At 40.1% G+C, this 15,088-nt stretch overlaps 1 protein-coding gene across 2 annotated transcripts in view; it reads left to right on the top strand.

Moving 5' to 3' along the window:
• The window catches only part of FBXO21 (F-box protein 21), a 686,173-nt gene that overhangs the window by 206,597 nt on the left and 464,488 nt on the right, over positions 1-15,088 (top strand). For both annotated transcript variants that reach the window (XM_044068290.1, XM_044068289.1), the window contains exon 5: positions 11,038-11,184. In XM_044068290.1, coding sequence (XP_043924225.1) covers positions 11,038-11,184 — 147 coding nt within the window. The remainder of the gene's footprint in view (positions 1-11,037; positions 11,185-15,088) is intronic.

Raw genomic sequence — 15,088 nt, 5'->3', positions numbered from 1 at the left:
ATATTCTTACCAAAATTTATGAAACTAACCTTTTCAGTACAATTAGTTTTTTTTTAAATGTATAAAATAATAATAATGAAAAAAAAATTATACATATATATATATATATATATATATATATATATATATATACACACACATCCAAATGTTTCAGTACACTACTACTTATTTTACTGTAGCAAAATCTTTAAAATAGTTGGTTATTAACTTCTTACCGTATTAAAATATTGATAATAACAGTAGTAAAAAATGTAAATATAAGAAATATATATGTGTATATATATATATATATATATATATATATATATATATATATAATAATGTATAATAGGCAAGTATTGTTAATATATCCATACAACTTCATTCTGGATTTTGTGCATCAACACCTTGGTACTTCTGTCTTAATAGTTTGTGACGAAAATTGACTTGACTACAGCCTTCAGTTCTTGTCATCATACTGATGCTACCCCTAACAATCCCCTATGTCAAATAAACACCCCCTCACTCATACTTGAGTGAATCCTTTTGCTTGTACAAGTACGTAATTTTCCAAAAGGATGTATATGTGTATGTTGTACAAAAGATTATTATTTGTTTATAATTATTACTGGTTGGAACTACAGGTCTGTTATGACCTGTCCTTGTGTTTACTCACATTTATTACCTTAACAAGTTTTTTAATTTCAATACACGTTATAGAATAAATTTCATTTAACCCAGGGTAAACACAAGCTTTTGTCCTGAGTTGCCAAATCAGTTCTTATCTTTCCAGATATAGTGATTCTGGTCCCCCTCTTCCATCAGGGATGACACTATCTATTGCCTTGAACTTAAACGTATGATCACTCTGTTCTTGTCTGTGTCTACTCAAGGTATTCTCCAAGTTCCCCTTCCTCATTTGGTACAGATGTTCATAAACTCTTTCTCAAAACTTCCTGTCAGTCTTTCCTATGTAGAGTGCCGGACATTGCTGGCATTGAGCTACATAGACTATGGCTTTAGACTGACCAGTTTATGTTTGTTTTTATATTCCCTGTCTCTGATGGTAAATGATGACCCCGTGGACATATGTGAACAGCAGTGACACATATTACATTTGAACATTCTGATTTTCATCGTGTTACACTGCTGCAGTCATCACACTTGGGTTATCCTGCCGTCAGGTGGTCCCGCAGTCGGCCAGAGTTCCAAAGTCTTGGTCCGTTGTCGGTTGCTGTAGCTTCTTCCCTGACGTCAGTGCACCAGGGGTATATAAGAGGCATCCAATGCCATTTTCTTCAGTCTTTCTTGCCACGTGGTGCCCGAAGCAGAAGCAGTTTGCAAGTGCCGGTCGGCCGACTCCTGAGATTTTCAGATCGAATTTCAGACCGAAGTCTTCAATTAAACTAAGTACCCCATTGGGGAACCTTTTCTTGCCTCAGTCTGATGTCAGAAAAAGTTAACAATTGCATTTCTTGTGGGAAGCAAATACCTCATAAGGACTTTCATTCTTATTGTATTCCTTGCCTAGGCCGTTGTCGGTTTTGTGCTAGGTTTAATAAATGAACTATTAAACGTCGGTTTGATTTTTCCCGACATTACTTTGGTAGGAAATTTAATTATACCATGCCGTCGGAGCAACTGATGACCGGAATGCATAAAAAACGCAAGGATAAGGACAGGCAGCCGAGACCCAAACCAGACTCCGAGGCCTCTGCTGGGCCAGTCGCCGGTGCTCCGGTTTTCAGTGAGGCGCCTACGCAGCCCCTGACGACCGCTGATTTAGAACCTCAGGCGGCATCCGATTCCCAAGCGGAGATTACTAGGCCTCCACAGCCTTTATCTTTACGCCCTTCCGACTCCATGACTGAAGGAGATTCCGGTGCAGTTGAAACGCTTTCAGCTGCAGAACGTGTCTTCAGACCGACTACACTCACTATTAAATCCTACGCAAAGCTGAAAACCCCTTTAAAAGCAAAAAAGACTGTACAGCAGTCTCCAGTACAAGGCCCCATAAGAAACAGATGCTTAAGATGGCTGAAGATTTAATTACCCTCATCAGGGGTTCCCATCCCCCTCCTGATAAAAGGCCAAGACAGGAGGAGGATTATGCTTCCTCTGACCAGGTTTCAATTTCCTCAGATTCTTCTGAGGAACAGGAATACTCTTTTCCCCCTTATGACGACTCTGATGCTGAAGAGTCTATTCCTTCAGCTTCTCCACCAGAAGACTACTCTTTTGGGGAAACTTTACATACCGTGAGGGAACATTTCCACTGGGAAGTCCAGGATTACTCTGATTCGAAGAAAAGGCTCAGAGAGTTTCTTTTACTACCCCAGCACAGACCACTTGCTGTCCCACCTGTGTTAGACATTGTGGATGATGTTTATTCAGAATCTTGCCTTAACTCAGACTCACTACCTCCTGCACCAGCCAAACCAGACAGATATACAGAATCCTTGACTCACACAAATTCTTATATAAAAGCCCTGTTGCTGACCCAGAAACAATTTCCCAGGGTCCCAAAGGGGTTAAGGCCTCTATTGCTAAAAATCCTGTACCCTCTGAAAGGGATTCTAGAGCACTAGACAGATGGGGAAAGAAGGTATATACCTCAGCTACTCTGGATATGAGGGCCTTAAATTGCCAATTTCACATGCTGAAGTATCAGCAATACCTGATGTCTCAATTAAAACAAAAAATGATCACACATTCAGAGCAGCCTGATTACAAGGAAATGCAAGACTTGTTGCATGCAGCTGAACAAGTGGGAAAACATACTTTGCAATGTGGATTTGATTCATTGGAAGCTTCTTGTAGAGCAGCACTGACAGGGTCTGTCATACGTAGGCATGCTTGGTTAAAAGAACAAACTTTACCTGATCATGTTAAAGCAAAGTTATTGGATCCACCTTTACAGCAGGATGTTTTATTTGGTGTAAAAGCAGAAGAGGTTTTAAAGAAGATGGCGGATAAGGCAAAATTTATGCAGACTGTCAAGGATTTTTTACAGGTCCAACCCCCTCGTTTCAGCAGAAATTGGCCAACCAAAATCTGGTCCTTTCCAGCTTCTGACAGACCACAGAGGGGCAAATACAGATGCCCAAGGTGCAGAGGTCAGTCACAAGGCCCTTACAAGCCTTGACAATGGGGTACCAAAACCCAGAAAGGAGGAGAAGACAGGTCTCCAGCTATCAGAAGACAAACACAATGACTTACCCCTCAGACTGCCAAGCAAATCCCTCTTGGCAGCTCCCTTGGGAGGAAAATTAGCACTTTTTGCAGACAACTGGCGCACCGTCACAAAAGACAAATGGGTCCTAAATATTGTTTTACAAGGATACAGATTCCACTTTCACACTTTACCAAGGCTAAAAGGAATGCCAAACCTGACGCCAAATCAATGGGCAGAGGCTCAAAAACAAATTACAGCTCTCATGGACATGAGAGCCATTCAACAGGTACCTACACAGGAGCAAGGACAAGGATTTTACTCAAGACTCTTTCTAGTTCCCCGAAAGGACAAAGCCTGGAGACCCATTCTGGACCTCTCAGTTCTAAACACATATCTGCAAGTACCCAAATTCAAGATTCTAACACTACAGGAACTTCTTCCCATGCTGGGCAAGAAGGCTTGGCTAGTAACGTTGGATCTGAAGGAGGCATACCTGCATGTCCCTATCAGATAAAATTGTAGAAGATACCTCCGATTTATTGCAGGTTCAACCCATTACCAATTCTCTGGACTGCCCTTTGGCTTATCTACTGCGCCCAGGGTCTTCACAAAATGCCTGGCACCAGTAATTGCATACTGCAGACAAAGAGGAATTCAAATATATCCATACCTGGGCCAACTGCCTTATTTAAGCAGAAAGCAAGGACATTCTTTTAAAGCATCTGGCGTTTGTCAAACACCTTTTAAGTTGCTTAGGGTACACAGTAAACGAAAAGAAATCAAAACTAGTGCCCTCACAAGACATAATATTCCTGGGTGCCAGCTTAAATACAATGGCCCAGATGGCTTATCTCACGCCAGACAAGCAAGGACAACTGACTCAATACTTCAAAATAATGGCAACAAAGACCCAACTTCCTGCAAGAAAAATTCTGCAAGCCTTGGGATTCATGGCATCTTGCATACTACTAATACCATATGCAAAACTGCATATGAGGAAATTACAGTGGTACCTGAAAAGCGTATGGACTCAACACAGCCACAGCTTGGAAACAATAATACCACTCATTCCCTGCCTTCAACAGGAGTTCCTATGGTGGGCTCATGCTTGTCACCTCAACAAGGGTCAGCCTTTTACCTTATCCACAGACAGGCAAACTATAACAACAGATTCATCGGATTATGCCTGGGGAGCACAGATGGCAGGACAGTGCACTCAGGGCAAATGGTCTACAGATCAAAGGCAGCTACATATCAATCAAAAAGAGATGCTAGCTGTACAAAATGCCCTAACAGCTTTCAAGGACCTCCTACATCCAGGACAACTCCTAATAAAGACGGACAACACCACAGTAATGTGGTACATAAACAAGCAAGGGGGCACACATTCCTACCCCCTATGCAAGCAAGCAGTGACCTTGTGGAACACAGCACTGACCTACCAAGTTCAACTACAAGCACAATTCCTACCAGGAAAGAAAAACACATTGGCAGACGATCTAAGCAGAAACATCATGGATCCTCACGAGTGGAAACTAGATCCACAAGTATTCGCAATGATAACTCAAAAATGGGGGCGCCCAGACATAGATCTGTTTGCCAACCCCCAAAACTACCAACTTCAGAAATTTTGCACAAGGACATACCACCCACTAGCATGGAAAGTGGACTCCCTCTCATTCAGTTGGAAAACATTAACAGTGTATGCCTTACCTCCACTGCCTCTTCTAGCAAAAGTGCTGCTGAAAGTCAGATTAGAGAGGCCACAAATGATACTCATTGGTCCAGACTGGCCATGCCAACACTGGTATCCAATACTAAGGAACATAGCTCAAGGCCCACCATGGATTTTGCCTCAAATTCCTCATCTGCTCACTCAGCAAAACAATCAGATTCTACACAGCCATCTCAAGACTTTAAATCTGGCTGCATGGCAAATTACCTAAGCAACCAGTCAGCACTTCTCTCTAAAGCTGTTATGGATGTCATTCTGGAGGCCAGGAGGCCCAGCACAAGGAAAACCTATTCAGACAAATGGAAAAGATTTTGCGCCTGGAACCAGGCTAAAGGCCAAAATCCCCTTGTTCCAAATATTCCTCAGATTCTGCAATATGTTGCATAAAGGACTTTCTTTTTCATCTATTAAAGTCCACGCCTCAGCTATTTCATCTCAGTACAACACAGATCCTCCTATATTTTCACATCCACTACTAAAACAGTAGCTCAGAGGGGCTAAGAACATAAGACCGCCCTGGAGAGCACCAATACCAACTTGGGATCTCAACTTTGTTCTGGAAAAACTTACACTGCTGCCCTTTGAACCAGCTTTTACAGCTGATTTACAGTTTCTATCATGGAAAACTGCCCTGCTGCTAGCAATAACTTCAGCATGAAGAGTCTCAGAGCTACAGGCCCTAATGGCAGTGAAGCCTTTCATCATTTGTCATCAAGACAGAGTCGCCTTACGAACTAACCCTTCCTTTATGCCAAAGGTGGTATCCAGTGTGGCCCTAAACCAAACCATTCATTTGCCCACCTTTTTCCCAAACCCCCAAAACGAAGGAGAAAGGCTCCTGCACTCTTTGGACATTCACAGGCACTTATGTTACTACTTGGCTAAAACTAAGGCTTTCATAAAATCTGACCAGCTTTTTGTGTCCTATGCTGCAGGATCAGAAGGAAAAGCTATCTCAAAACAGACCATTTCAAAATGGATAGGACATTGTATTTGTTTCTGCTACACACACCATGGGAAACCTGTACCTGGTAACATTAGGTCCCATTCCACCAGGGCTACAGCAACATCAACAGCCTTTCTCAGAGGGTTACCAACCAAGGATATTTTGGAGGCTGCAACTTGGAGTTCAGTGCACATCTTCACCAAGCACTATCACTTACCTCTATACTCAAAAACCAGAGCTGGCTTTGCCACTGCAGTTCTGCAGGGCCTACTAGCTTCTTCAAACCCTGTTTAGTTCCACCACCCATCCTTAGCTTTGGGATTCAACCCAAGTGTGATGACTGCAGCAGTGTAACACGATGAACATAGTACAGTTTTGTACCTACCATAAATGTAGATGTTCAAGTGTTCACACTGCTGCAGTCCAGGTTACCCTCCCTCCATCCCCTCTGACCTAGCTGAACTTTTCTATACCTTTCTATCTTGTACAACCTTTGTGGTGTATTTGCTTGTAACTGAAGGTATTTCTGTTATTTCCTTTATATGTTTAATTAGCAATATGTATTGCCTACCTACTTGGGGGCACCTGACATCTGAGGCAAGAAAAACTGAAGAAAATGGCGTCGGATGCCTCTTATATACCCCTGACGCACTGACGTCAGGGAAGAAGAGACAGCAACCGACGCCGGAGCAAGACTTTGGAACTCTGGCAGACTGCGGGACCGCCTTACGGCAGGATAACCGAAGTGTGATGATTGTAGCAGTGTGAACACTCGAACATCTACATTTATGGTAGGTACAGAACTGTACTTTTCTATTCCCATACTTACATGTTGCACTTTTGGGTTCTAGAATATTTTTCAAATTTTGACCTCGCTTGAACACCACTCTAGGTAGACCTTGGATTCTGGACCTCATAGTTGGGTCATTCCTAATCACATCCCAGTTCTTCTTAATGATGGTCGTGATTCCATATCCATCTGCACTAAAAGGTGTAATGAAACTACCCTGGACAAAATTACTCCTTCCCACATTAGAATTCAGTTCTATAACCGTATTTACTGGAATATCTCTCCTATCCAGTATTGTTTATAGAAGCCCTTTGATCTTTTATTCTTGACTTCTTCCAGTAGTTGGTTCAATAAAGCATTAGGGTAACCTCTACTAGAAAACATCTCTTTTATTTTTTACACTCGATAACAAATTCAACATCCTTAGTTACCATCCTTGCTGCTCTTACCAATTGCCCCTTCACCACAGATCTCTTTTGGTGAAGGGAGTGGCAACTACTAAAATGTAAGAATGTGTTTGAATATGTTTGTTTCCTATAAATAGTTGCTGAATAGCAATTATTTTTATAGTCTTTACTTAAATTTACATGTAAGTATGCTATGCTGTCTCTCCCAAAATTGAAAGTAAAGGCTAGGAAGTGTGTAGTGCTTTTGAAGTATGTTACCAGTTCACCAGCTTGAATTTCATCCCCTTTGATTAACATAAAAATGTGATCCAAAAAGCATGTGTAGAAATGGATGTAGTGCGGGGGGAGGTCTGTCCTGGTTTCTTCAAATACTCTTCCTCCCAGTGGACCATCACTAGATTTGCTATACTGGCTCCACACGGGGAGCCCATTGCTACCCCTATTTTCAGGAGGAAGAATTTATCATTGAACATAATGAAATTATAAGATAAAATAATGTCTAAAATTTCCTTAATGAGTGCAATTTATTCTGCTGGTACCCCTTTTTTTCTTAGTGTGTTACTTACCCATTCTATACCCTCTTGGTGGGGGATGGATGAATACAAATCCTTGACGTCTACTGCAGGAAATTTAGGTCTTTATCAAATTCCAGTTCATTGATGTTAGCCAAAAAGCTCCAAGAGTCTTTGCATATTTGCCCTTCTTCCTTAACATATTTCTTTAGTATATGATCCACAAATTTTGCACAGGAATATGTCATGCTATTCCTGACATCCCCTAGGGGTGTCATCAGTGGATCATCCAGGCTCTTGTGTATTTTGGGTATTCCGAATAGTACAGAAATTTTAGGTGCTGGCATATTTAGATAGTTATATTGGTCCAGGTCTATTTTGCGTTCTATAAGCATGTCATTCAATAATACTCGAATCATCCTATAAGCTGCGTTAAGCTCATTTCTTGATACTTCAACATACACATTGCTCTTCAAAATCTTAGGCATTTATCACAGAATCTTCACAATTCATAATCACTAGCCCGCCCCCTTTGTCGGGTTGCATCACCCTGATGGGCTTGCTTAATTAAGGCCAGTGCTTGGATGAGTAATAGGTAGCTTTCAGTGATTGGATGATGGAGTAATGCATAGAAAGTGTAGTGTATTTAAATGGTTTTACTTGGTCTAAAACGTTTTTACATGAAGAAGTCTCACCATTGGTGGGACAAAAAGCGCTTTGTTTCATTCTTTTAACCATTGTGGAGTTTATATTAAAGACGTGTTTCATTTGGTGTCACTGGGATAGACTCAGAAATATGACCTTTACCTATGTAGGGTTCCGTCTTTAGTGGGGTGCCAAAAACATGCAGTTGTTCCAGTTTTAAAAGTTAACTTTAGCATGTTTGCAGAGAGCCAATTTCACATCCTTAAGAGATTCATATAAAGATTTATTTGGGTAATATCAAGAGAGTGCGGGGCAAGATTTTGAATACTAAATTGTCTGAATAAGTCATAGAGGTAGCTTGTGCAGGTCCTGTTTCATACTTTTGAAGTAGAATCACATACTATGAGTGAGCACTGGTGTTTGTCAGATATTGATAAAGATATCAGCATTAGGGAAAAATATCCCTACTTCATTTGTTGTAGAATCCTGTGGTTAGACAGTGAACCAGTTGCAGACTTTGTTTTTAAAACCAGTGGAATGGAGTTCATGCTGCAGGAGCTGATTGCCAGCTATGTTAAATATTTTTTGAGGTTGACTGAGAGCTCACTCGTCAATATTGTGAAAATGGAACTAGTGAAAGAGCAGACACTGGTCTAGTTTCTAGGTTTCAGTTTGAAGGGATATTGTCATGGGTGCTTTGTAAAATTCTGAGGAAAGTAAATCTGGTTCTCACAAAAACAGCACTGTTAAGGGCAAATCTAACTGTGCACAAATTCAGTGTTCTGGTAGCTTGGAGTCATCATAATTCTGATAGGGGTTATTGATGCTGGGAGCATATGCCATTATTTGCTCAAGGTGTTCTGGACTGCCTCCTCTCCAGAGTTTATGTTGAGTTTGGAAAGTACTGGAAACAAAGAGATATAGATCTATGTTTGACGTTTCCAAGAATAGAATAGTCACCTTATTTAGTAATGGGTGTTAATATTACATCCTTCCGTGCTTCAAGAAAATACTTTACTTGATGTGCATGGATTTAGTTGAAAAGGAGAGATGATTGCTCAAGACTATTAATGAAGGTAGGAGGGGCAGTAGAAATGTTTCTAGATCCATATCCACTGTAAATTTTGCCCGTCAGAATTTCATTGATTGCATTTTGTGAAGATGGTGGATTAATGTATGCATCGAGGGTGACTTATGAACCCCATCTAAGTATTTCTACTTGCTAGTTGTTTAGTAATGCCCAGACCTTTGTGGGATTGTAGTACTTCATAGAATACTCTTGAGTGATGTACTTACATTTGATTTATTTATTTATTTGTGTGCTCCTTTTCTCTATTCTTTGCCATTCATTCTTAAGATATTCATAGAAAGCAAAAGCATCATGAGAGCTATAGGTGCTTTTGAAAATGACAAGTCCTTCTGTCTCTCTTTTACTAATGACTGAACCATTTATGACAACCCACCTTACTCTCCTTATTTTGTGACAGATAGTACATATTTTCTAGGAGTGTACAGTCTTCATAAAGGCACTGCTGAGGTATTATGAATGTGTTAGTGAGTATGCAGTTAAAGAGAGCTGAGTACCCAGTGATGTATGTGTCCGGGAGGTTTCATAAGAGATTAAGAGAGAATCCTGTTCCTTTTCTTGGCTTTTAAATGGTTATATTTGTGGAACAAGCCATTCTCATTTCAAATACCAAAAGGTGCATTGTCCCTTTTTATTTAGTTAGCACTCAAACTCACTAAAAACCTCTTCAGTTCTGTAGGTGAGTCGTGGAGGGAGGTAGGATAAGTAACTGACCCAAAATATTGGCAGTGCCCCATATTTAGAATCTCAGACTGAAAATTTAACTGTAGCCAAAGGAGACCACCTTCACAATGTGAGCATTGTAGCTTATAAATAGTATTACAATGTTGTTAGTACAATCACCAAAGTAGTTACTGCTTTACTCCTGGAAATTACTTAGGAGATGAGAGGGTAGCATTCTGGTGGTCTTCAGGTGTCAGAGACAGTAGTGATATCTGGAAAGTTTAAATGGACCACAACCCAAACGTCTTCTGTCTTATTTGGGAAACTGTCAAAGTTATATTGGAGAGGCATACTTCCTAGATATCCATTGCCATCTACCATTGTAGGGCTTGTAGAATCTTATCAGTAGAAAACATAGTCTCACCATCACTAGGAAGTGCTGAACAAGCAGCAAAGAAGTGCGCAAGTTATTCTTTCAGAAGATGTGGACAAGTGTCTGCATGAAGTGTCCAGATAGTCTCCAGATGTTCATGAGAGTGCATTTCATGGGAGCTGCAGTGCAACAGTTAAAACACGTGGATGATTTCATTTACTAACCTAATGGCTGGAGAGAGATTTTATATCCCTGTAACCTTGCAGCTAGTGGTAGTCTGTGGCTTAGATAAAAATACGAGGAGACGCACCTTGAAAAGAAAATGAGGCAGTAACAGTGGGATCAGTATGCGTAACTAAGTTTGGTAAACAAAAGGAGTCAAAACTGTTACATGTAACTGCTATAAGTAAAATAAAGATTTTTTTTCTTCATTGTGAGTTTACAAGAATCATTTGAGTGTCTAGTATACTCAGGAATTTAACATGCAAAGAGAGTACACACTCATTTGTTTTAATGTTTAATGTAAGCCTGTGAGACACTACAGGAGCAGCTATTATAGATTTATATGTAAAGGAGCTGCCTGAAAATAAAAGACAGAACAGATTTAAATTCACTTTAAGGGAATTTCTTATTTTATATGTTATGGTTAGGGAGATAATGGTAAAACTGTTTGAAAAATATACGATAAATGTGATGGAATGTCATATTTTCCCTCTCATTTCTAGGTGCTGTTTTTGTGGATCAGTACTGCAACCCTCTTGAGGACATTTCCATTGAGAGTATCCAGTCGCATATTGATGGAGTCCTAGAAAAAATCAAAAAAGTCCTGTGGGTGAAGAACAGTTCGCATCCTAGCCTCTCAGTGGAAAAAGGTATATCACTACCAACAGGAAATCAGTACTTTGGGTGCATATTTTGCCCATTTACAAAAACGTAGCATTTGACTATGCAGATAATGCCTGATTGGGTCCACCCAACCTACCCAGTATCCTGTCTAATACTTCAACTATAATGCCTTATAGAGTATCTTTCTTTCGTCTCACACAACCTTCTGGAATTGCTTTGTCTGTCTTGTTTAACTTCTGATTTTGTTTCTGTTTTTCATTTCTTAGGAAAAAGAATTGCATGCATCAGTATGCAGCCCTTTATCTGAAAATGCACTTCCTCACATATTCTTTGAACCATCCTTCCCAACTTTAGATTGTTACATTTATTGTTGCTTACTAAAATATGTTGGCCACTTAGTCTTTAAATCTTTTGAGACACTTGCATGTTTCTGTCATTGCCCTCATATTTTCTCTTTCTCCATTTTCCTTTAGTCTCTGTTGATATGTATTTATTGTGAATGTTGAACCATTTTCTGCCAGTTTTTGCACATTCTCTGTTTTCTTTAGTGTCTTGCCCTAAGCAGTGTCTCCACAATCATGTATATAGATGCAAATGTAGTCTTACCCTTTATTTATATAGAGGGATTTCCCACAATGTTTGTCATACTGATCACTGCTGCAGTAGCCTTAGCTATAGGGGTTATACCCTGCCAAAAATATAACAGAACAGTTGTACAGCTTCCAAAGCTTTAGGAGACTTTCCACGTCTCCCAACTGTCACATAGCTATGGCTGTAGCTGAGCTGAGTAAAAGACAAGTCTGGGTACAAAGGCCTTTACCGCTTAACTTCTGCCGATCAGTATGCTCCTCTGAAACTTGTCGACAGTCAGATTGTGCTTTCCTTTGCTGAGCAGATAATTTCTCTTTGTGGAAAAAACTTCCATTTTCTTAATTTCGTTGATGTTTTATTACTTTCCACTTCAAGAAAGATATTTTAAAGCTACGAGTGTTTTGTTTTAATGGACTGTCTTGAGACTATATCTTACTTTTAAATGTAGCACTTGTTTCTTCCTGTCAGTTTAAAAGTAGTGTAAAGTAACTGAAAACATTGTTTTCTGTGGAGAAATTGTGTTTATTTTTCTTTTGTGGGGCTGGCATACTGTTTTAAAGTGATTTTTAGCTGTGTTTTTTCTGTCAGAAAGGTAACTTTTGTGGACTGGTAGTGTTTACCAGCAATTGCTACTTTTCTTCCCTGGGAAGGAGACACCTTTTTTGTCCTAGCCTTGGACCAGACTACCGGTCCCCTGGTTGGTCCTTCTTCCAGCCACAGACAGAAAAAAATTAAGCATACAGCTTTTGCCACCACAACAAGCTAGCAGTTTGCCTCAGCCACAGAAGGGTGATTCTGCTGTGGCTATTTGTTGTACTTAGAAAAGTCATTGTTTACCTTGGATCCCTCTGGTATAGCACACACAGCCAGTGTGGACGCAGGGGTTAACTATATCCTCTGTGGCTGTTGGGGGTCTTCTCAGTGGGCAAAGGAGAGCCACTCTTGTCAGTCCTGGGAGAGAGAACAGGGAAGATTTCCCTGTTGTGTTAGAATGCTGTGCTCATCTTTGAGGAAGCAGCCGCTGTCATTAGTAACACAGTTGGCCCCGTTTTTTTCTGTCAAAAAGAAACAGAAAAGCAAGCATGCATCTACTCTTCGTCAAATGTCTGTGGATAGGAGTAGTTTACTCTGCCTGGCTCAGGGTTTAATTCATGCAGTTGTTCCTAGTTGTAAAGTAGTTTATGGTAAAAGGCAGAGCAATTCCTCTTTTAGTGAAGAGAGTCAGGATTCTGAATCTGAACAGGAAGATCCTGGGACAAATATAGTTTTTTTTTCTCTCCTCACATTTCTTATTCAGAATCAGAGGACAGCTAAGCTTCTGATTCAGCCTGTGGAGGGTTTCTGTTTCTCTGAGACTGTTGTTAGAATGTGCCATTGTTTTCAGTGGGAGAACACTGAGGATTCTCAGTCCTTCAGAAAATGCTATGAGTTGTTATAGAAGATTTTTTTCCAGAACCTACACCCATTCTTCCTGTTCGGTGTACTTTAGAGAATGTGTGTGTTACTGTCTGCATCTTTCCTGGTAATCAGCCAGCTGCCCCTAAAAAGGCAGGTTGTATAAAGTTTCTCAGTCTTTTAAATTTGTATACACTATTCTCAAACCTGACTTAGCTTTAGTTGAGCCACTGCTTCTAAGCACTTTAATTTCAGTCCTTCTTTTTCTGATAAGGATGGGATAATTATTGATAGGTATGGGAAAAAAAAGTGTATAATTCTGAAACTTTGGTTTTCAGAATTTTGAATTGTCAGGCTTATATGTTAAAATTTTTTTCTGAGAAATTGTGAAAATATGAGGAATCTTTTATCTGCAGTTTCATCTTGTGAGGAAAAATCTGCTTTAATTAACTTAGTTTCTTCTGTTGCACAAGTCACTACAGTGTGTGTACGACTCGTTGATTCTTCATCCAAGCCTATGGCCACTGGTAGTGTTTTGAGGAGGTTTGCATAGCTGCATTCTCAGATCCTGCCAGGTGATGTTAAAAATTATATTTTAAATTCTCCCTTGGATAGAGATTTAGTGTTTGGACCCTTTGCTGCAAAGGTGATCAGAAAGTGTGGAAAAAACGGCACGTTGACCAGGGAATCCCTAAGATTTTTTGGACATCCTTTTCCGAACTGTCCATGGGATTTTTTATTTGACAAAACCAGAATAAACAGTCAGAACAAAATTCAGGTAAGCAGATGTTTAAGAAGAAATGTCAAGGGGGCTTCAGAAGCAAAGTCTCAAACCTCTCAAAACCTAGGACAGTCCAAAAAGTCTGACTGTTTGAGACCATGTGACCCCCTCCCACCCAGGCCCCTTTTTTCTCCTGAAAGCCTGAATCTCGACATTTTTCTTTTTGGCACCAGATTGTTTCAGTCAAATGGGTTTTGAAAAACTTTCATCAAGGTTTACAGATGGCAGTAGGAGAAAATTCCTCCTTTCCATGGGTCATTCCTCATCCTCCAGATCAGACTTTTATATCTGCCTGTACTTTATCACATGCTGTCCCAAAGATGGTAGAACCAGTTCCTCCTTCCCAGGTAGGGAAGGGTTTTTATTCAAGAATGTTCCTAGTGCCAAATAAAATGCCTGGAGACCAGTTCTGGATCTGTCTTTCTTTCCTAAACCTGTTTGTGATAGTGCCCAGATTCAAAATCATGTCACTTCACAACCTGTTACAGCTTCTTTGTCTGATAACATTAGACTTAAAAGATGGTTATCATCACATACCTATTCTTACAGACTTCAAACTTTTCTTAAGGTTTTGTGTGTTTGGATCACATTAATACATATTCTGCTTTACCCTTTGGACTATCCACTGTATTAAGAGTGCTCACAAAGTGTCTAGCTCCAGTTATAGTTTACTGCAGGCTTCAGGGTATCTGTGCTTTTCATATTTAGGTAACTTGCTTATCTTTGCAGTCTTTTTCAAAGTATTAGGAACTCTCTTTTGGGTGACAGATATCTTACATAAACTGAGATTCCAACAGAACATTCAAAAGTCTTTCTTGACTCCCTTACATAGAATTGTATTCCTGAGTAGTCAGCTCGATATCTCGGTTCAAAGATGTCGCATTTTAGTTAATAATTGGATAGTTTAAATCTACTACTCTCAAAAACACCAAAACAGGCTAAATCTGATTTGTTTTTTTGTAAACAAAAAAAGTAATGATAGCAGAAATACCTCCAAGAAGCCAGTGGAGCTGATTGTTTTGTATTCTTGCGCATGTCACTGCAAGGTTCTGTATGCTCCGTACCCCCTCTCTTCACTCAGGCTTACTCCGCTTCCCTACCCTACCCTACCCCCATGTCTCACCCACTCCCACTATGCCTACATTTATCCTGTGCTAACCAAT

This window comes from Protopterus annectens, chromosome 4.part0, assembly GCF_019279795.1.
Source record: "Protopterus annectens isolate FY-2018-M chromosome 4.part0, PAN1.0, whole genome shotgun sequence".
NCBI classification, from domain to species: domain Eukaryota; kingdom Metazoa; phylum Chordata; order Ceratodontiformes; family Protopteridae; genus Protopterus; species Protopterus annectens.
Note: the sequence above shows the minus strand (reverse complement) of the source record. Positions and strands in the feature narration are given on the sequence as shown.